Source organism: Bemisia tabaci, chromosome 8 (genome assembly GCF_918797505.1).
Source record: "Bemisia tabaci chromosome 8, PGI_BMITA_v3".
In the NCBI taxonomy this organism is placed as follows: domain Eukaryota; kingdom Metazoa; phylum Arthropoda; class Insecta; order Hemiptera; family Aleyrodidae; genus Bemisia; species Bemisia tabaci.
In genome coordinates this window covers 40867837-40891026 of record NC_092800.1, presented here as the reverse complement: position 1 = coordinate 40891026, position 23190 = coordinate 40867837, and the positions used below count along the sequence as shown (strand labels likewise).

At 35.5% G+C, this 23190-nt stretch overlaps 2 protein-coding genes across 2 annotated transcripts in view; both read left to right on the top strand.

Annotated features, from left to right (window-relative positions):
• The window catches only part of LOC109038353 (uncharacterized), a 34996-nt gene extending 22502 nt beyond the window's left edge, over positions 1-12494 (top strand). The window contains exons 14-17 of the mRNA XM_019053391.2: positions 3495-3605; positions 4447-4513; positions 5225-5355; positions 7531-12494. Of these exons, the coding sequence (XP_018908936.2) occupies positions 3495-3605; positions 4447-4513; positions 5225-5355; positions 7531-11732 (4511 nt within the window). The 3' untranslated portion in view covers positions 11733-12494. The remainder of the gene's footprint in view (positions 1-3494; positions 3606-4446; positions 4514-5224; positions 5356-7530) is intronic.
• Positions 12495-13808: 1314 nt separating this feature from the next.
• LOC109038344 (glutathione hydrolase 7) lies at positions 13809-22465 on the top strand. Its single transcript, XM_019053378.2, has 9 exons — positions 13809-14054; positions 15550-15704; positions 16134-16285; positions 17043-17231; positions 18054-18229; positions 19670-19888; positions 20178-20262; positions 20462-20646; positions 21287-22465. The coding sequence occupies exons 1-9, from the start codon at positions 14006-14008 to the stop codon at positions 21589-21591; spliced, it is 1515 nt and encodes a 504-aa protein (XP_018908923.1). The 5' UTR covers positions 13809-14005; the 3' UTR covers positions 21592-22465.
• The last annotated feature ends 725 nt before the right edge of the window (positions 22466-23190 follow it).

The window sequence follows — 23190 nt, the reverse complement described above, 5'->3', positions numbered from 1 at the left end:
AAAATTTAAAAGTAGCTTGAGGAACCTTGGACGAATCCTTCAAAGTGAGGTATTTTAGGGGCTTCTTAAATCAAAACTGCACCGCTGTTCTTGCATCATTAAATTTGGTATTCAGGGGCCTTATTAAGAGAGGGATGAAAGGGTAATTCCCTCTTGCAAGGCTCAGAATAATGAGTTGCTTTGAATAAGTTTAACAAGTCTGAATGAGCGAGATTTTCTGAAGGCTCCACCTCTCCAACCAAATTTGTCCTCTCTAAAATCTAGCTCAAATGATACCCTTTTAATTATTTAGTGGAAATACTGTAAATGTTGTGAGAATCAAAATATTTGGAGTTTTTTTCAATAAATATAATCTCCATTTATAACTTCTCGTTATCAGTTACTTTCAAAATCAGTCCATCTTGATGTTTGAAAATGTGAGTGTTTTTTTGCCAACTATCTGTTTGGCTGCGCTCTATAAGTGTCGCGATTTTGCTATTCCAATCACTTACACCAGATTGGTACCCTGCATTTTGATGCTGAGGATGCCCTGGATGGAGATTGTACGGTGTACATAAATCCAGTGTTGTCGAGTTTAGACTTTGTCCGGAGGTGGCTACCGCCACCCATGATAGACTTAAATCTCTAATAGACTGAATCTTATATTAAAAAAACCTCTGATTGATCTAACTAAAATAAACTCAACATCACACCAAAAATGCTGAGAGCCTCCAATCACCATAAAAACCCCAAGGAGCCACACTCATAAGTATGTCGGCGCATAATGAAAGTAATCAAGGAACATTTGAAGCAGTCAGATTTAAAAGTCAAGTTTTAAAACCAAAAAAAGTCTGAAAATCTGACAACAATTTGATGCAGGACATCTGTTCCTCATTTTTGCAGTATTAGTGTCCCAGTATTTTTTGTCTGATAATAGTTAGCAAAGAAATATTGAATCAATTTTTATTGTCAAAGAAACAATGGCTTAGTCAGAATATGTTAGTTAAGATTAGAATCCCATGAAAGCAGGTTTTTACAATTTTTATTCGTAATCAAGTGCCATTTTCACCAAACATGTTTTCCATGATAATACTAATGTTAGTAATTTTTTCTTGTCCACCCATCGACCAGTATTAGCTTTACTAATCAAAGTAGCAGCATTCCTGTCGGAAAATTATGCACCAAGAGTATTAACTAATCATTTTATCATTTTCTTTCCTATCCCAAAAAATTAATGAGACGCTTTCAACCCGTCTCTTCTTCCATTAATCGTACTTTTCAAAAATCCAATCAAACTTTCATTTTTTTCTAATTATTTTCGGTAACATTAAGACTAAAAATTATTTAGTTTCATATACCATCCACTTCTTAATTTTATATGTTTTCCAAAATTATTTGAGATTTTAACAAACACAGATATTTTGCTAATCTCACAAATGATTTGCCTAATTGGTAGTATTTGATTACGTTACTTGTTTTCTTTTAAGTGCTGTTGTTCAATTTAAACGAAGCTATTGACTGCGATTAGTAAACTTTAGTATTTTTATATGCTGTGTTATAATGACTTATTTTTCATGTTGATCAAAAAAATTAAAATAAACCATTCTTTATTTTTCAAACTTTTTGTTCGTTTTCAAAAAAGTCACTCCTACTTTTACAGTCTCTCTATTTGAAATTATGCCTGAAAAATAATATTCATTAGAACAAGAAACAACTAAATGCCATTATACCTAATGTTAGGGGGCAAGACATGCCCTCTAATTTCTGACCTGAGTGTTGAATTTTGCTCATCTGAATCCTTTGCGATCTCTCAGAAAAAAATATGAGTAGTAAAAGCTATCCATAAATTTTCCGACGCTTGGAAACACGAAAAGAGTTTTAATCGGGTTATACCTATTGGTGAACTCCTGCGCCAAGGCGCCGCAAAAGTAAAAAGCGCTCCGGAAAATAAGGTGCGTCAATTCAAAATTAGAGAAAATTCCCGCTCTTCTCTTATTGGTTAAACGAGTCCCAACAAAATATTTTGGCGCGAGATGCTCTGATTGGATATCAAGATCTCAGGATCTTCGTTTTGTAAACAACGTGAAAATTTTTAGGTTAAATCATGGTAAAGTAGGTAGACTAAGTTTTTATTTTTTGTATATACCAGCTAAATTTTCCGTGTAAAATTAGAATAAGGAAATATTTTGACTCAATTCTCCAGACATCCAAGAAGTTTTTTGTGTCTCAAATTTTTGAAGTCTTCAGGAAAATGAAGTTTTTCTCACTGTCCACTTGTCCTGTAATATTCCGCATCAAGTATGCTGTTGGTAAGTTTCAAAGTCTCTTGCATGAGTTTTCTCCTATTAAGCAATTCAGAATTAATCAATAGGAGATGAAAGTAACTTTCTGAGATTAACTGCCATTCGGAAGATGGAAGTACGGTCGAGGAAGAGTACCTAGTTGAAGTAAGGTGAATCTAGTGAGTTAGACAGACACTAAAACCATCGAACAGAAAATTTGCCTTAATAATGATAGGTATAAGAAGATTCTCTGATTGTGTTCCAATGTTTTGTAGAGGGCAGAGGTAAATGCAGACTGCTGGGCAGTCAATACATTCCTGTAAGGAGACAGATGTGAGGATGTAGTTGTGGAAAATTAAGCACTCTTTTTTTCATTTAAGACAGGGTACACACAAACAATATTAAATAGCAGTGAAGCTGTTTGAACATCGACTTGTGAGAGGTATTGAAAACCTAATAATTTAGCATTCCAGGTTCAATTCCTCGCCAGGTGACTCGAGTTTGATGGTTTCAAACAACGGTTATCTGGGACTGACTTGATTAAGGGCGGAGGGCGGACGAGACTTCAGGGATGGTAGAGAAGAAAATTATCCTTTGTGGGACATATAAAGTGAAAAAAAAGACCACTCATTATAATACCTATGGCTCTTTGCAGAGAGGAAATCAAACGAGAACTGCTTTATTAGTCTCCTCAAAGAAATCGCCAAGCTGTGCTACGCCTATAGATAGCTGGGAAACTTGACAGTCCAGGTTTGTTCCATCCTCTAAAAATTTTTGTGGCAAATGAAGTAAGTCTACTCCAACTTTGACCCCCTGTTGCTCTCTGCGCTCCCTATAGTGAGTCGATCCAGAGAGAGTTTTTATACAATTTGTAAAGAGCAGGTTGTAACCACACTTTACTGCCGTAGTAGTTCAGAACGTGTCCTGTTGATTCATTGCAATTTTTCATTCTAAAATAAGGGGGGGGGGGGGGTTATAGAATGCACCAATTTTTTTACCCTCAGGAAAAGTGAAAGCTAAACAGTATGGGGCAGGACAAATTTGGGTAGAGTAATTTTTTCAGGGAATTAAGTTTTTGTGTACCCATTTTCTTGTTTGTTTTCAGATAATATGGCTTTATGGTGGAGTGGGCCTTTTCGTGACAATGAATTGCTGCAGACAACTGTGCAAGAGAAAAAAACAAGCCAACACCAATAAGATTGAAGCTGAGAACCACACACCTCTGATGCCAAGTTATGTTCGGTGCATCATCACCGTCAAGCTTAAAATGTATCTGGAAAGATTCAAGCAAGTTTGTTGAGTTGAACCTGGGCAAATATGGCCACCAAGCAGGTCCGATTGATTGTAAGTATGGCTCTGCATTTTTCAGTCTCTAGTTTTAGGTTTCTTGCTCATATATTTTTTACTATTCTTTAATTTTTTTCATTGTTGTATTTATTTATTTATTTATTTATTTATTTATTTATTTATTTATTTATTATTTATTATTTATTTATTTATTTATTTATTTATTTATTTATTCACTTGATTAGCACGTGTACAATTAATGCTGAAACTTGTAAGTCCAAAAAGTTGTGTAAATGTTTGAATATCCCAAATATCAAATTTCCATTCCCTCAAATAGTTGTTCAATGCATCATTCTAAGTTCTACTAAGAGAAGAATGCCGTGTGAACATTTTGATGGTGAAAAGGATAAAACAACAGGATGGCGCTTTCCAGCGTGCTATGTCGCAGACTTCCTGTCATACTTTATTTTTGAAAATTTTTAAAAAGTACTAAACATAATTTATTTAAGTATAACTTCATTGATTTTTCTTGTCTATGTCATGAATATTATCCAAAAACATTAAGTAAACACTAGCGTTAGTTTGTTCTCTTTTGATTAAATTAAATGAAAGCAGAGATTTTGAAACATTGCTAATTAGATAGTCTTCTTGAAGTTTCTCTGTCGCTTGGTAGGTTCCCAAAGTGCTTGTAACAAAATATTTTCTCTCTACAAAAGTTACTTATATTTTTCCTGGAGGGTTTTTGACACTTTAAAGTAAGCTCGTAAAAAATTCAAAGTCAGCTATACTCAAAGTATCAGGAAAATTTGGGGTTGATCATATTAATGTTGCAATGCCTGATGTTCATAAGTGGGTTTTTTTTTTTTTTTTTTTTTTTGGTTTTTGGTTTTTTTTACAGTGGAGAAGCTTCCTCTAAGAAGATCTCTTTCCACCGTTTTCCAGAATCTAACTACCTATCAAGACATGTAATGCATTTCATTAATTAGCCTCACCAAAATTTCAACCCTATCATCTCTGCATCTAAAGTCTCAATATCACACTACACGTTATTCGTATTGACACTTACTTAATCAGATCCCCATAGTGATTACTGCCTTTCCCCACCATTTATTTTAATCATCTAAACTGTCTTTTTTTTCTCCTTTCCATTCTTTTCCGGTTAAGCATTCTTGAACATTCTTTGAACCCAGTCAACATTTTCACAAAAGCACAATTGAAATCTGAAGCTTACTTTGTGCAAGTGTCAAATTCATTTAAATGCCGTCCTCAGTGAAAAAAAAAATCTGTAGCAAAAAAATTACCAAAGTTTATATCAATTGAGCCTTCAAGATGTTGATGTTCAAAATTTTATTTTTTGGCGTTTTTTATTCAGACAGGTACTGTTTCTTTTTCTATGCCCAAATGTATTGACGGTTTTATTTTTCAATTATGTCTTATGAATAGGCTTAGATTGGGAGATTGATCCATGATAGGAAAGATCCAAACCTCTCATTTATTCTTTTCAGCCAAAAATGCTGCTCAAGCATCTGTACTGTGAGCTTCCTTTTAAAATGAAAATTTGACGCCCTATTTAAAGTAAACATATGTCATTAGATAAAAGAAAGCAAAAAAAAGTGATGTAACAAATCTATTTTATGTATAGTTGTCTAATTTCATCATGAAATTGCCTTTTGTAGGATCTCAGGGAAATCTACTGGACAAACTCCTGAAATAAAGCTTAGTCCATTTGGGAATCCTGTGTGGAGTGGAGATAACCCAGACAGTCATCAGTACGAAACTTCTGGAGAGACCCAGCAATTTGCTGCAGGTAATATGTTTGTTAATTCATGTATGCAGAAAAAAAAACATTAAAAATATGACCCAGATACTGTAGTTGGAGTTATGTGATTTTTCCATCAGAGAGCAGGCAGTTGTGTCTAGATGCGTATGCATCTCCAACTGCGTGAAAGTCACTTTTTCTGGTCTTTTTCCTTCCATTAATTGACTCAAGAGTATTTCAGCAGCAACGGCTGCTGATGGAACAAGCGTTGTGCGACTGTTCTATGCCTGGCAAGTCATCAATGGCGGTATTTTAATACTGTTTAATATTTTGCGAGAGACAAAACTGCACTCTGATTGGGTGTGACTAACTGAACAGCTCAAATAAGAGTGGAACCAGTATTAGTCCCTCAAAAGGACCTTAGAAATGCATCTCCAGTACGCGACTGCCTAAGCTGAACGACTCTCCTCTCTCAGGCAGAGTTCATTGGAACTTCAATTCTAATTTTTTATTTTTCCTGGCTTTGATTTCTCTCAGAAAGTTGTTGTCTACCATCTTGTATTACCCTACCACCTTGTTTTTTATGTGCGCTTGTACCTAGATGGTGGAAATATTGTGTAATCATAATGGTTTTGTAGTGCCATTTTTGAAGTAAAATTGGAAAACCTTCAAAAATTACCCTAAAACTGCTCATTTTAAAGATGAGAGGTTCTGTAAAATTTTCACTTTTTTCATACCTGAATAAACAATAAACTAAAGGCACCTTGATGGCCGAAATACAAAATCTTGTATCTTTGTTGTGGTGCTCCTGATACCATCACAGTTTTTTTTTAAAAAAAGACAAGCCACTTAATAGCTTGAATTTTACACAGAATATTCTGCTAACAGAAAAGAAAAATCAAGGATGTTTTCAAGAAATTACGTTTACTAGTTTTTCAAAGAAAACATAAATTATAACAGGAACTCTGCAACGTTGCAAGTGGAGGTACGTCGTTTAGCACTTTGACCATTGATCTGACAAAAGATGACCAGATAGATTGCCACCAGTACCACCTCTTGTCATTCTGTTGCTTTAAGAATTCTTGTATGTAGTTCTGTAAATACTCTCGGGCAAACTTCCAATGCAATTATTTCTTCAGAGTTGCCTGTTTACACCAAATACCTACATCTTAATTTGCATCATTTTCATAATTTCCTTATTACTTGCAAAACTTGAGAACTGACAAATTCATATTTGTAAATTTGTTTTGCGATTTCTGCAAATTCGTAGTTACCATGAGTAACAAACACAAATAATTTTTGAGCGATAATTGTATCTTGTTCTAGTGTCCAGCTTTCTACTTGTCAACACCTTCTCATATTTTTCCTTCACATTTTCGATTTTTCATTACATATTCAGTTCACTCATCAGGGATGGCTGGATTTCGTTCATTTTTGTCTTTTTCAGTCCTATCTCCCAGCCATCACCTTCAATTACCCATTACTTTAATTACTGAACTTGCAACTGATAGCTCCACTGATTATAGCCAGCCAATAGCGTGTAGACTTGTTGTCTCACCACCTGTGACGTCAGCAAGTCTATAAAAGCTTGCGCTGCCCTAAAATCGAGGTCTTATTCCATCCCCGACCCGTACTAGTACGTAGTGCCCATTTTCGCCCTTTTGGCACATTTTCAAGTGACTATTTCAATCTTGTAATTTTGTAACTTTTTTCTCTCTTTTGGTCTCAATACAACTCTAAATTTTCCATCTCAAAATTTCGTCATTTAATTCCATCCCAAGTAGTTTGTTGTTCCTACTCAAAGAGCAACTGGTGCCGAACGGTATTCCAACTCTCATTTATGACACTACTCCCTAGTATTTCTTCTCTAAAGTAACTCAATGACCTCTGTGCTTTTATGAGTGAATAATAATATAATATAGCATAATGATGTCATGATAATTGTAACTTTTTTACCCCTATACATATATGAGAGTATAATTACGCTGGAAGAAAGTGCAATTGTTACTCATGTGAAATTGAAAAATCGAGAGTAGGTTAGTTATTTAGTTTTTTCAAAGGAAGTCAATCTAAATAAATGAAGCACCTTCAAGCGCACATTTTTCTGTACTAGTGATGAACATTGGCGACGTAGTCGCTGGTAAATTTTTGTCTATTTCTCCATTTTCTCACGTTTTTTTGGTAGAATAAATTTTTACCACAATGAATCTTACTTTGTTCCAGCTCAAAGTCATGAGGTACTGCAACATCGTGAACAAGTGAACATAAGCCTTGTTGCTGGTAGCATCAAAACTCAGGAGGAAGTCATGGTTTGGGAAGGAAGTTTACCTGTTGCACTAACTTTACCAGCATACATTGGCTCTCCTAATGTATCCCTCTATGCCCCACTCAAAGTTAGCACTGGTATTCGATGGTTCTCCAGTTCACTGCAAGTTGTCGGTCAAAATACAATCTACATCAATGGATCATTCTCTGCACCCATGTGTTATAACTCTGAAGGTGATCATTGCTGGGCGAATGGAAACTTTGAATTGAAATTCCAGGCTGACTCAGAATTTTCCTGGCGAGCTATTCAAGGTCAGTTAATGTCATCTCCAGTTTATTACAAGGTGGTAAAAGACATGAAAGTACCTCTTCCAGATATGGAGGCGTCTTCAAAGAATTTCTCTCTTGAGTCTCCTTCAGCAGAAGACTTCATTTTGCAAAAACAACCAACTGTGTCAAAGGAGAATTTCATTCTTCAGAGTGCGCCATCAATGTTCCATCAAACATTTGTCTTACAACAGTCCCCAAAAGAAGTGAGAGCCCCAATTTTTTTGGAGGGACAATTCAGCATGAATCGCTCCGAGTTCTACTGGGATGGTACAGCTTTTGTGTTGTTTCCACCCACCAAAAAGGCACAAGAAGAATCGGCGAACTCTCCCTCAAAGACCGAACAGAATTTAGATCCCGACTCTTTGGAGAATGATACTGGTTTTGATAGTGACTGGGTGATTGTTCCAAAAATCAACCCTTCTAAGCCCGAGTTAGTCCCAAGTGAAATGGACGCCTATAGCCCCCCAGATGTAGCAAGGTATTTTGAATCTGCCAAAGATGATTTGTTGAAACCCAATGACGTCCTCCCAGCTGTAGATGAAGTTCCAGAAAAGAAAACCTTGCAGAGATCCCAGCTTCAAATGAAATTGGACAGGGATTTTCAGAATGTGACGTACAAGAAGGAATCGATTCCGGGTCATCATATGAATATAAGTGAAGAAGAAAGTGAATGGGAGCTTGTGCCAGGAACCATAAGTGATTACAGACGTAAAAATAGTACGGATCCAAACCATTTGGGCCCAGCTGAACCGCATCGCAACAGAAATGCCCTCGATGACTATATCGATGAAAGAGATCGAAGAATGAGAGAAACGATACGCAATGCAACTTTGAAAAATACACCTGATCTTATGGCTAGACATTTTGAAACTTTTGGAAATGGTCCATTAAAGTCAATTGACCCATCAGTAAATGAGTGGGTGGATTTGGAGGTAGTAGTAGGGAAAAATCAACCTGAAGCTAATTTTCAAGAGAAGAAAACCTTACAAAGATCCCAACTTCAAATGAAATTGGACAGGGATTTTCAAAATGTGACCTACAAAAAAGAATCGATTCCAGGTCATCATATGAATATAAGTGACGAAGAAAGTGAGTGGGAGCTTGTACCAGGAACCATAAGTGATTACAGACGCAAAAATAGCACAGATCCAAATCATTTGGGCCCAGCTGAACCGCATCGGAACAGAAATGCCTTTGATGACCACGTTGATGAAGAGAATAGAAGAATGAGAGAACACATTCATAACATGACTCTAAAAACTGCACCAGGTCTTTCAAGTTACTCCAAAAAGTCTGTTGTAAAGTTTAAACTGAAAGTAACATCAACAAGTTCGGAAGATAACTCAGCTTCTAATGAAAATAATCGAATTTTGTTTAAAGTTGATCCTTCAATTGCGCTGTTTCCCATGGACTGGAAGTTTGATATCTTGAGTAAAGTTAGAGTCATCCCACTTGATTTTTTTTACAAAATGAATTCATCTATCAGAACGTCAAAACCAGTTATCTTATGGAGTGCAATAATAAATGAAAACAATTTAAAAGGAAATATTTCAATTCCAGAATTTATTTTAGACGCAAACAGACAGAGACATGTTTTGTGGCTAAATACTACTTTTAGTCTAAATTGTCGCACATCCGCCGAAGATGCTCTTCAAAATTTTGCAACTTCTGGAATTTTACACAGTTCACGTCTATTACTAAAAGATATTAAATGCTCAAATGTAGAAAATGTTTCAAATGATTTTGAGACCTTGAACTGGCAACTGGACACTTTTCAAAAAATCTCATTAATCCAGGCTGGCCAACCACTACCCACTTCAGACTTTCTTTTACTTGGCGAATTCACTGATGATAAAACAGCTTTTCTTTGGGACGGAAGCATAATGTTCAACTTTGAAAATCGATGGAAGAAAGATAACTTAGAGGTCGCCATGGAGGATGTCAACCCTGATTGGTCAGTTACACCGCTAAAAATCACAGCAGTTTCTTTCAATGTGGACTCAGTGAATGGAGAGCCTGTATCACCAGTACACCCTTGGTCGTCCTTAACTCCTGGTTCATTTCCATTTGCTTTTTTTACCAATAATCATGTCGCTGATGTGAATTCGGCCCTTTTCTGGACAGGCTGTGTGGAAGGAGATAAATTGAAAGGAAATTTCACCCTACCATTATTCCCAACAGCAATAACCAGTCAGGATGTTTTAAGAGGCACATTTGAGATGCGGCTAAGAGCAAATCTGCCCCAGTTTTCTTGGTACAGTAGAAAACATTTATACACAGGACCAAACGCACCTCCAGGTCCTCCACCAGGTGGTCCACCGGGTCCTATGCCAGGTCCTAGGAAAGCCAAAGGCCCACAAAAAAATGCACCACATAACGTACAATTCGTACCATTTCTTGACATATGGCCTCCTCCACCCACCAACTTTCCAAAAATGTTTCCTATTCCATTCCCAATCAACATTACGGCCTCTCCATCAGACCGTGCTGTCAAAACGGAACCTGTTTCAAATCTGGAGGAATCAGTTTCAGAGATGGTTGATAGTGATAGCCCTGAAGGCAAAGGCAAATTCCCCTCACTTTTACACTGGTCTCCTAATAAAATTCTCAGCCAAGAAGAATTGTCAAAATTAATCAAGCCATCCCCCACGTCATCCCATCTTGTATTTAACACAGTTCCTTGGCCACCTGTCTACCCGAAGTGGCCGTCTGATAAACCTCCTCCGCCATGGGAACAACCTTTTCCATTCGCTGACTCGAATGCTGAACCACATCCTGATGAGCCTCTCCTCGCCAAAGACATGGAACTACTGGAGGAAAAAGCCAACGTGCACTTGAACTCTAAAACTACTCAAACTGTCTTCGCAGACAGTGTCACCCTAAATCCTGCAAACAATGTCAAGAAAGCAAGAAAGAACGTGCTTCATGCATCACCAATCACCTCAAAGCAAGCTGTCGATTGTGAAATTGAAAAATTGACATCGCTCTACATGAAGCAACTTGCAGCAACTATCAAGCCTGGAATCCAGTATGCTACCAAGCTACTAATGAAGTCAAAAGAAGGTGTTGAATATAGTACACAAAAACTGAACGTGTCAGAATGCGTCGCAAATCTCTTGAAAAATAGTGTGCCGTCTAAAATTGTCCTTGATGGTGACTGGAAGGAAAATTATGATGACTACTATTGGCCTGGAAATGCTGTGTTTTTGGTACCAAAAACACCTCTGCAGAAACCGTCTAGTCAAATTTTTAACAAACCACCTCCTCCTGCTACAATACTGCAGAAATTAAATGATAAACTTGGAATTTTGCCCTGGTTTCGTGGATTCTTTCCTGTCCGAGTTGTTGATGGCAGTGTTTCAGTAGGAACGACACCAACTGTTCAGTCAACTATGTGGTCAGGGAAATTGCCCTTATCCTTTCCAATACCTGCAACAAGGGTCTCAGGAGAAGTTCTGACTGACAGTGGATATAAGTTAGGAATTCACTGGACGCCAACACTTGTATCTTGCGATCAAGTTGAAGGAACTTACTATCTTGATGGCATCTCAAATTCAACAATTTCAGGTAATTTCAGATTTCAAATGCTGCCTGTCTGGGGCGATTCAACTGTCAATAAGGTCCTTACTGCCGGACAAAAATTTTACTCAGAAGTAAATATTGAACCTCTCCCTGATAGAATGAAGGGTGATACTGGTCTTCAAGAATCAGATGACAGTCAGATCAAAGTAATCGGAGAAAAATCTGTACCTCTTACGATTAAAGGCGATTATAATGTGGATAGTGCCATATTCGATTGGACAGGAGATATTGCTATCAGTATACCCTAAATGTTAAATTTAGACCCTGATTTTGGTTTCCTTTTCATTGATTGAAACTGAAAAATAGTTCAGGCACTGAGTGCGAAAAGGGCTAAAAGTTTATGGCTCCTATTTTGTTTCTCCTCTTTGTATTTTCATATTTTTCATATCCCACTTCATGTTTGGAACAATTTTACCAGAGGTAGTCTATCTTCAGCAAACGTATTGCTTAATCTCTTCCCATATTTTATTTTTATACCAGAAAACTTGGCTAAATTTTGACTTGAAATTTTCTAAGTGTATTCTTTGTATTTTAATGAAAATTCAGAGAAAGTTCAAAAACGTTAGATTGTTCAGTTTTCTGTTAAAAGAATAAAACATGATAAAAAGTTTGGCAATGTGAAATGCCAATATATCTAATTTCGGTCAAATTGATCCATTTATGATGAAGAAATAAAAATCATGCAAGTATCAGAGATTTTTTTTCACTTTATTTTATTTTTACTCATTTTTAATTATTCTTTTGAAATTTTTACAAGCTTTACCAATAACTTTTGTATGTGTGGGGGTGTGTGTGTGTGTGTGTGTGTGAGGGAAAGGATGTGTGGGTGGCCGCGGTGTATGTATTATATTAAATTATATTAAATACACATATTCTCAAAGCTATTGACTGTGATTTATAAATCGGATTGGGTAGGTATTTTTTTATGTTGTGTTGAATGTACAACATATTGTTTTTTATATTTAAAAAAACAAAAAAGAACCAAAATAAAATACCTTTTATTTTACAAACTGTTTTGTTCATTTGCTCATACATAAGAATCTCCAAATTTCTCTCTTCTGCCATGTTCATACCCTCTAAATAAATATCCTCAGCAGAAGGAAATTTGAGTGGCTTAAATTTATCCCTCAAAAAAGAACAGTTTTAGTAGGTATCTTTTTATATGCCCATAGATACTGATAAATTTAATTGGTACCTTGTGCGCAACTTTGATGAACAGCCGCTTAAAGAACCGTATGTGAAACCACAACAGTTTAGAAATATCATTTTATTGAAAAAGACTCAAAACTTTTCTTTAAATCAGTAAGGATTTGCTCCCTCCTTTCCTTAAGCTTTGAATTTTGATGTGTGATAAGTAATTCAAGAAAAAGGGCCGCAAGGTAATAACTCAAATTGTTCAGTACAGTGAGAAAAAGCTACCTATTGGATTTAAATTTATTCACTGTGAGATTTCAATGTTATACACTTTTCATTACTCTAAGAATAGACTTATTTGATCAAATTCAGCCCAACCACATCAGTTGTTGCCAAATTTTCTGCCAAAATTGGTAACACTCAAATTAAAAAATATAGAAACTTTTTTTTCGTATGGGAAATTCACAGAAAGTTTCGAGCTATTTCCTTCATTAGTTGTAAAAAACTAACACATGAGTAGAAATTAGGCAATGACAAAGGTAGTTAGGCTGATTGTGAGTCTGTTCAGAGACGTGTCTATTCTGGTTAAATTTGCCCAATTCGCATTATTAATGCTCTGAGCATTTGAAGTTATTCTCATTTCCAATGGCAACAGCGCCAGAAATTCAACTTCAGGTCTGTTTTTCTCAAAGTTACGATAAATCCTCCTCTAACTTTGACTTACACTGAAAGAGACACTTGTAATTTTTAAATACTTAGTTCTAAAAAAAATGTAATTTGTGATGAAACGTATCAAATAAATAAATAACTAAAATAAATAGATAGTAGTGTTTTTTGTGACAAATTATGCAGAATTAACTAGGTAGAATTAACACCTTTAATCTACTGAGATTTAGTTATAATTTTTTTCTCCTTGACTTCAACTGCCCTAATTTACCCAAATTGAAATTTTTTTGTTATGAAATTTTGATACAACTGGCTGTGCTACTCATGTAAACTGAAGTGAAATAAACATATTATTAATTATTGGTAATCGTCTCTAAAAATTCGTGATGCATTCAGCTTTTTTTGCGGTGTCTGCGCTCCTTCGAAGTGGGAGCGCAAAATTGAATTTTGGCGGTCATTATCATCGATCAAGTTTTTCGATGGGGAAATCAGGTGAATGCTGCGATTCGGTGACACTTGTTGATAAACAAACAATGTAACCTAATTTTTATAAGTGATGTGTCCGTCGCTCGCGCAATGCCGAATTTAAGTCCCGTTATAGAGCCCAATTTTCGTCGATTTTTAACAAAATGTAGCAGTAAAGTTTCTTCAAGCGTTTGTTAAATGATATTTCAACTTTTCTCTCTCATAAATAACTTCTTAGTGTCACAGCTGTTCAATCATGAGTTCCAACTTCAATGGTCAGAGCACAAACACTGTCAATGATAACTGTAAGTCAAAATTGCGCTTAAGTTAGTGGACGATTTGCATTATAGCTCCAGAAAAATAGAGGAGAATATTTTAAGGTGATTCGATGGACGCCATATTTTGTGTCAGAACGGCATGCAATATATCGCATCAATTGGTTCCATATTTTCAGCTACTCGTCATTTTTCTCCTATTTTGAGATCGCAATTCTGTTGTCAGGAGTCTAAAGCACTCACTTACCAATTTTAACAAAGAAATTCAACGTAATAAAGGCGTTGTTTTTTCAGAGAAAAAATATCGCATTCGAGTGCAGTTTCGATATCAGTATCGAATGCGATGTTTTCTCTCTGAAAAAACCACGCCTTTATTAAGTTGAATTTCTTTGTTAAAATTGGTAAATGAATGCTTTAGACTCCTGACAATAGAAGTGCGATCTCAAAATAGGAGAAAAATGACGAGTAGCTGAAAATATGGAACCAATTGATGCGATATATCGCATGCCGTTCGGACACAAAATATGGCGTCCATCGAATGACCTTAATGAAAAACGATGTTCTTAAAATCGCTAATTCTTGGCGGTCGGTAGTTCCATAGTACCACATAGTCCTCATTCGCCGTATGACTTGCAACAGATAGGAGATGACAATGCATCGATTTATAGAAGGTTCTCCCTCTAAAAACCGAGCATTTAGCTTTAAGTCACGCTAAGCTTTAAGTTAAGATTAATCAAATTGTATTTAATAGTGCTCAGAGAACCCAGCTAGTTCAATTTATAAGTTTTTTTTTTCTTTTCAATTTTTTTCTCTAAAAAGATCAACTTGATAAGTAAGTTGAAATCACAGGAATTCATCTTATTCTACTTCCTAATTTGCAAATTTAATCACTCCTAATGATATAGCTAGGTGGTGTAAGTACCTAGAAAAACATGTCTCTCAAGATGTCTGCAATGTTTAAATGTTTTCAGAGGATAATTTTACCGAAAGCTGTTGGATACCTAAACTTTTTTATGACCTTTCTTCGGGTATTTAAAAATATTTTACCATCATGAAAACTTAAGACTCAGCTTGAAAATCTGAAATATGAGCCGAATTTTTGCAATCAGAGTTGTTATCTTTGTAGTTTTAAGTACTCCGTTAATCCCAGTTATTGGATTTTCTAACTAATGAATATCAGATGGAATTATAGGGGTACAAGTTTGTGTCTTTCAACCTTGGCATTATGATTTATCAGGTAAAGGAAGTTTTCAAATTATTCTGCGACAAATTGATACAAACTTAGTAAAGAGAATACTCTGTCACATAAGTAGGTTTAGCCTACCTAGTAATGATTTTTTACTTTATGACAGTAAAAAGAGAGGCAAAGTTGTTACGCACCATTTTCATGGCTCCTGTCCTTTTTTCTAATTTTTACCTCAACATGACGCTGAAATGTATTATGATTCTATTGCAACCAATCTCTTGTTCATAGAAATGGATGTAAAATTAATTTCTTATTGTAGTTTTCTAATTTTTATTCCAGCTAACTATATTAATTCAGAAAGGAGCGAGACGTCACCATTATATTCCTCAAGCAAGGAGACTGGCAATCTAAACTTCATAATTACGTTCTTCTCTGTTTTCTCTGTGGCAGTTGCTGCTGCCCTTGCAATACAGATTAAATATGGGAACCATCAGGTAGCTATTTTTTTATATTTTTTCACCAATCTACCAAGTGATCCTACTTCACCAGCTTGTAGTGCAGATTTTACACAATCCCTAAATTCAAATATTAAAGTCATTGATAGGGATGGCAAAGTAGTACCATTTAAAAAAATAAATAAAAAAAAAATAAATAAAAAAAAAAAAAAGGTAGAACATTTTATACCTAGATAATATTAATTGATGTAGGAAGTTGGTAAGAAATGGGGAATTTTTGTACAGAAAAAGTCTGAAACTTTAAAAATCCTAGTCTCCCCAAAATTTCGGCTTCAGTCTGGGTTCCTGTTGCATTATTACTTCTAGAAAAATATTACTTTTCTTACAGCTCTTAAAAATTAGGCTTACCGTTGATGAATCCCAAAAGTTGGCAATTATTACTTTATAGTAATCTTTTCGTCTGTTTAGATTACACCTCATGGCAGCATTGCGAGTGACAGCAAGGAGTGCTCGATGATCGGAATATCCATTTTGCAAAAAGGTGGAAACGCTATTGATGCAGGCATTGCCACAACAATGTGCATAGGTGTCATTCGGCCACATTTAACAGGAGTTGGAGGGTAAGAAAGTTGTACTTTTCCTTCACTATAAATTATTTTTTTGTATTTCTTTATCATAGATAACCTTTTTGTACTTTTTGAGATCCACTGTCTCGTTCAACCTCATCTCGACCACTGCCACTATGATGCAGTATTGGCTTCCTCTTAGAAATACATTGCATTTTAACATCTAGCCCCGATACTCAGGAGGGAGTGGAGCCTTAAAACTTATCCATGGAAATTACAGACTCGCATGGATTGGTCTTGGGTACAGTCTACTTGATCTGGACTGAACGAACCAACCGGCTAACATTTAACACCTGTCCATTTAACACTCTGGCATTGTTCTTGATATGCTACAGAAACCTAAAAATCATCTTAAAAACCAGTGATGGGCGGTGTCAAGACTATTTTATAAAAAAATGTGGTTCAAGTATGTTGAGGGAATGGACAGGGCGAGTTTTGGTAAAATTTGCATGAATGGACAACATCATTGCAAGAGGCGACTTTGATGACTAGATGACTGTAAATGCGAATTTTTATTCTATTGTGTTTTTACTTTATTACTCTACTTATTATCGCCACTGTACAAAACTTGCATGGACACAGATGCACTAAATAAAATATAAAATTACTACTCAAGAGATGGGCACAGAGCTGCTTCCTGTTCCCAAAAATAATTACACAGTTGTAATTTATTGGCTATATCTCCCGTGCTTTTACCTCAGTCCAAAGGAGCAGGAATAATTAATAATTTTTTTTCTATTGCGAATTTCAGAGGTGGATTAATGCTGATATATGATCATCGAGAGGGAAAAGTTCTGGATCTAATCGATTTTCGACCCACAAGAAGTACAGATATTGGCATTGGAGTGCCTGGATTCTTAGCAGGATTAGCCCTTGCTCATCAACTGCACGGATCTCTACCATGGGAAACTTTGCTTGCCCCATCCATTCAGATTGCAAGGTATTTTTGTATAGTTGTTGCTGATGAGTATCTACTCATTGCCTGTCATCATTATTTTCGCATTATTTCATTCCGTTTCTATGTATGTAACTGCAAAAAAAAAAATCAATTTGTCTTAAGTGACCTTGTGCTAATTAGGAATAGTGATCACCAGACAAAGTAGGCAAATATAATCAGGTCAGAGGTTTGTGATCAAACCAAAATCTGGGAAGGGCCAGGAAAATTCTAAAAGAAAGGACAATTTAAAGGAAAAATCAGAATGCCAATGGTATCGCAAGCCCCTGCAGTCTCATAAATATTGCTAACATTACTATCTTGAGGAAGTGAAAAAGCATATCAATTTACTACTGTAACAAAGTTTTAAACAGCATAATTGTGGCCTCAACGAGAATCTTTTGGTCAAACATTTACTAAGATTCTGCCTCTCAAAGATGATTTTTCCCTCATCTGCAGTTAAAATTTTCAATAAAAATTTCGCATTTTACGAAATGAAGGTGTTACACAAATGTTAAAATAGCTCCTATTTGATAACAATCACTTCTATAACCGAGTCGATTGAAATCAGGGACTGCATCAGACGGAAATTAAGGGGAAAACCTCTATTTGCACAGAGCCCTACTTTCAAAATCAAAGTCATCGAATCAGAACGAGCGCTCTCCTTTTTGTTACTAATTCATGTCAGTACAAATCCTTTCATGGAATTAAAAAATAAAATGAAAGTACTAATAAGTTTTCGTTTTTTATGTTCAGTTTTTTGTTTGAACATATGCATAAAACGATTTGTCATTGTGTTACTTACTTTCTTTTAAAATTGCATTTCAGGAATGGTTTCAAAGTAACATCAAGCTTGATAAAAGCCAGGGAAGAGCACCATCTTCAAAACTCGACGCATAATCTTGTCTTGGATGCATGGCTCAAGGACAAAACGGAAGGAAAAATCGTGAAGATGCCCAAACTTGCGATGTTACTTGAAAAAGTAGCAAAGTCGGGTGCCGCGGGTACTTTCATTCAACTGAGCACTGGTTGTGGGCTGTCTCTGTGCTACTGTCCTCCTTTGTAACTATCAATTCTTCTCTTTTCTCTTGCAGAAGCCCTCCTTACATAATTAACAGGGTGTCAAAATTTTGAAAGTAAAAAAAGAAACTGCGCCAATATTTCTTTATGATGATACTTGGTGTCATGAACACCCATAAGAAATGAGAACAGAACACGATATGGTCGATAGGCTACTATTTGAGCTCACTAGGATACCTGTTGAAATTACCAACTATGACGATTTACTATTAATTTAGTCTAGATTACTAGTAATTTAGTCTTTCTCTGAGAAGTCATACGCTACTTTTACACTGGTTTAGCCGTTGATATGAAGCTGAAGTAAGCTTATGCCGCCATTTTTCCTCCTGCCTTTCTCCCTCAAAAGTTCGCTTTTTTAACGCACATGCTCAGCTTTATCACTTTCATTAAAAAAACTCCACTATGTGTAACAACCATTCTCGTTTGATAGCTTTTTTCTGCTCACTCACTAAACCTTATTTTTGGGTCACTCAATATGTAAATACATAGGTGGTTTTAGATAACAGAAGTTAATTCTGAAAGTAAAAGAGGGAGAAGAAGAACTGAAAGATTCGTAACTATTCTGCTTTTGCTCCAAGTTTATCTGCATCTAAATAATTAGAGAGTTTTTAGTAAACTAAGTAAAATCCAAAATTTACACTTTCGAGACTTTTTATGCATTTTATTATATCAACCCAGTCCTAATTTTTCCCTCTGCGTTTTACTTTCATTTCTTCTCATTTGTTCAGAAAAATATTTCTTATTTTCTTGTATTCCTGAAACTGAAAAATTATCAGCGCACTTAAAACAAAAATTTCCCTCCTCTTTTAAAGTTTTAATATTTTTTAATCAAGACAGAAAATTAATTATGAAGATGGTAGGAACACTACTTTTTTTTTTTTAAGGTTTTTGAAACTTGGTTAAAATCTCTGCGCTTATTTTTCTGATTGTTGTTGTCTTACAAGCAAAATGCAGGAGACAATCCTCCACTATAAAATGATCATTTTAACTAGTAGGAAAAAGAATTCCTAGTAGGAAGAAGGAATGTCACAGTAAGACTCATTTTTATCAATAATAGTATTTTTAGAGCCTCCTCGGCTGATAACGTTCTGAACTGTCCAGTTTTTGTCCATGTTTTTTTTTTTTTTTTGAACGCAAAATAGTGTCATCGATCAAAATCTCCGATTTTCGACCTTGCCAGATGAAAATCGCACTTCTATGATGAAAATTTTGCCTCTGTAGTCTAAGATTATTGTTCCTGATGACGATCACAAATAGAGATAAATTGCAATTTTAATTGCTTTCAGAGTTCTATTTGTAACACTTTTTGTCCCTTGCAATATACGGTTTAATCCTATGTTAATGGACAATCCCACATGTTTCAGTATTCTACAATCGGACACTGCAAATAGATACAGATTATCTTAATCCAGCTGATATCGCTAACTATCAGCCAACTCGTGGCACACCATTGAAAGGAACTCTGATGGGATATAACATCATAACGTCCGGCAGTGGAACTGGAGGCGCAACCCTTTATAATGCACTGCCTCATCTCAATATAAGTTCATCTAGTATCATCTCCTTTGTCAGTGCATTTCACAGTAAGTTTACTGTTCTCTTTTCTCTTTTACATTTGAATTGCATCGAAGTAGCATCAAATTTGCTGACTCAAGAGTGATTTTGGGGTAGATTCGTTCTATGCATGAAGCTCAATGCTTTAAAACTGTCCGGTTCGATGAAGTTTTCAAGGTTTCAATATCCTTTAAGATGAAAATGTCAAAAACATTCTACTTGGAAAATGAAAAACACGTTTTTGCTTTTGTACCCTTTTTTCATTAAGTTGGCATGCTATAAAGTTCATGAAATGAAAGTCGCTGTTTTTATGCTCAGGTGATGCAGAAGCTATATGGCCCATACCTGCTGGTTCTCATGTGGCGGTTGCGGATGTAAATGATGTGTATGTTTCTATCGTGAGGTATGTTTTCATTTAATCGTTTATGCTTACTTTTTTCTACTCATCAGCTCTTCTCTACTAATACAATATGGAAAAAATAAGCGAGGGATTAATGGATAATTATTTTGGTTGAAAGAGTACTTACCTTTCAAAATTAAAATTTAAGGCAGATTTTCTTGGCGGTTTCATTCTCATCTTTGTTCATTTACTTTTCTTACAGTGGTCTTGGCTCAGTTTTGGGTTCACAGTTGTTCACTGCATCTGAATACATTTTGAACAATGCTCTTGAAGTCATCGGCGAAGGTGCAAATAACACCACTAAGCAAGGTGACAAGATCCCTACTCTCTCGGCTCCTATCATTGCTGTAAAGTCGAGTCATATCTGTGCAAGGCGATTGATCTTAGGTGAGTTGATGTTGAGTTTGATGTTTGTATAAAAAAGGTCCAAATTCACTTTCTGTGAATTCCCTAGATCCTGAGGAAAGCACAATTGATGAATATGATGTCCCATAAATTTGTCAAAAGGTCGTATCTCAATTAAGGAATAGACTGATTTAAAGGCTACATCATTCTTCATCATTCCACTTATCAATTTGCAATTGATGGAATATCCAACACCTTGATTTGCGATAGTTCCAATTGATAAAATAAAACTTCATGCCCATTCCCTGTTTGAAGTTGTATGTGTCAATTCAATACAATTTTTCATTAACTAATCTTTAATCAATTATGGACTCATTTAATATGAGACATTTTTGATTGCAAGAAATACTAAGATGATAGAAACCGTATGATGTAGCCATTAAATTAGCCTACATGGGACGTAGGAACTTAGCTTTTTGACAAATATTTTATGCATGTATTTTAAATCCTGTTCCCTCAAGGACAATAACTTTCTTCCTTTTTAAAATTCAAGAGAATAATGAATGTTATGATCCTTTCTTACTTTTGATTTTAAATTCTAGCAACTAGATCATAATCAACTGATTACTTTGCAATTTTTTCTGTAAAACTTCTCTAAAGCTTACTTGTTTAATGGATGCAGGCTCAAGTGATGTGCGTGATGGAGCTCAAGCCTTACTGTCATTGTTAAACGGCGGTGAACAGGAGAAAAGCGTTAAATCAAGTATTGAAGCGACCAGGGTGCGTTTTGTTGGTCATGCCATTCTTGAAGAAGAAGAGCATGCTCCTATCATGCCAGCTAAAGAGCGCAGTACTCTGCAGCGAGCTTCATATGATCTCAGTCGCGCTCCGTTACCTTACTCTACAGTCAATGTCATCCAGAAAGTGAGCGATACAACAGTTGCTTACTCAGATTCACGGGGCTCTGGTCAAGCGATTGCTTTTTGATTTCTCATTTGTGATTCACTAAAATTATGTTGATTGTATTGGTTGCTAAAGTTCCAAAATTTTAGGCCAGCAAGCAAGAATGATTTTAGTTTTATGTTTCTGATTTATTAAAATTTTTCTGGCCGTGCGTAAATTATTTATTGCATTTAGCGAAGAGGGGATTGTAAAATAATTGTTATAAGCAATTCAAACCAAAAACATTCTGTGCATACACATGTTTTAGCAGAGAAGAGATTTTAGGGCTAAATTTCCTCTATCAACTGGTGAAAATGAAGGGATGCTCTATTTGCCTTTACGTAATTTTTAAGAGGTACTGCAAGGTGTTCAAAGTGCATTACAAGAGGAATGGGAGTGGAGAAGGGCAGTAAAAAATTGAAAAAGTATTATGTAATAAATGATTGGCACCTTTGAATCATCGGCCTATGTGCATAATTGATGATTTTCCAATCGTGGCCCAGGGTATCTTGCTTTCGACTGTAATGAAGCAATTGCAGATTTTATTCAGTTTTTAGTCTGTCAAACTGGAAAACTGTCAGCAAGAAAGAAAAACTAAAAAAAAATGTTGATTTTTATTAGCAAGATGTCATTGGCTAGGCAGACAAAGCATTTGTATCAATTTAGAAAAAGAAACAAAATTTGCTATTTGGGTTTTCTCTTGTTTCACTTTTAAAATGTTTTGTAGGTATTAGCATATTGATGGTTAAATGTAGGAAATGCGTACCTCACTTACAACATTGAAAAATCTTTTATCATATCTAATTCCCCACCAGCAAAACTGATCCGAGCGCTTCTTTGTAATTTTGTGGGGTTTTTTAGAATGAGAGAGGTAGGTTCACAGAAAATTTTAATAGAGACTGCTAATTCATTCTTCAATCTTTAATAAAAAAAAAATTAAAAAAATAAAACATGAGTTCAACAAAAAACAACGTTACAATCTGACTTTTGCATTTTTCAACGTTATCCATCGATATGTGCATTCATTTTGGTTCAATCCAGCTTTTTTAGCAATTGAAATTAAATCCAACTCCAAAGATAGATATTAGGATATTTTTAAGGACTTGGTAGTAGATCTATTTACATAATTTTACTCGTATATTTTTGTAATTAATGTGAATAGAAGTAAGAAGCCGTACTTTATTGAAATTTTGCTGCTAATTCATCCTGCATACTTTATTGCGAAAAAGTATGATACAAGCTAACTTGTTTCGCAATATCTCTTGCTATGAGTGCAAACACAAGTATTTTTTGTTGTCCTATGTGTCAATGCTGGAGGGGCTTGAATAATAACCCATTTCATAAGTATGTACATATACATTTCAACAGAGAAGAAAGTAGCAGAATTCTGCACCTGTTTCATGGCATGTGTTGAGATTATTATTCAATACCCTAAAAAGTAAGATCTGTATGTATCAATATAATATCCAGTAAGAATTATGATCGGTGCTTCTCCCAGCATTATAGTCACTATTGTCCTATAGTTCCTACCTTTAATTGTTAGCTAAATGACCTCCGCATTAAGGTTTTATTATTTTTATTATGCAATGTGTTATCTGATCTGTTAGCAGACACCTCATTACTTAGAGGGATTTCAATCCGTCC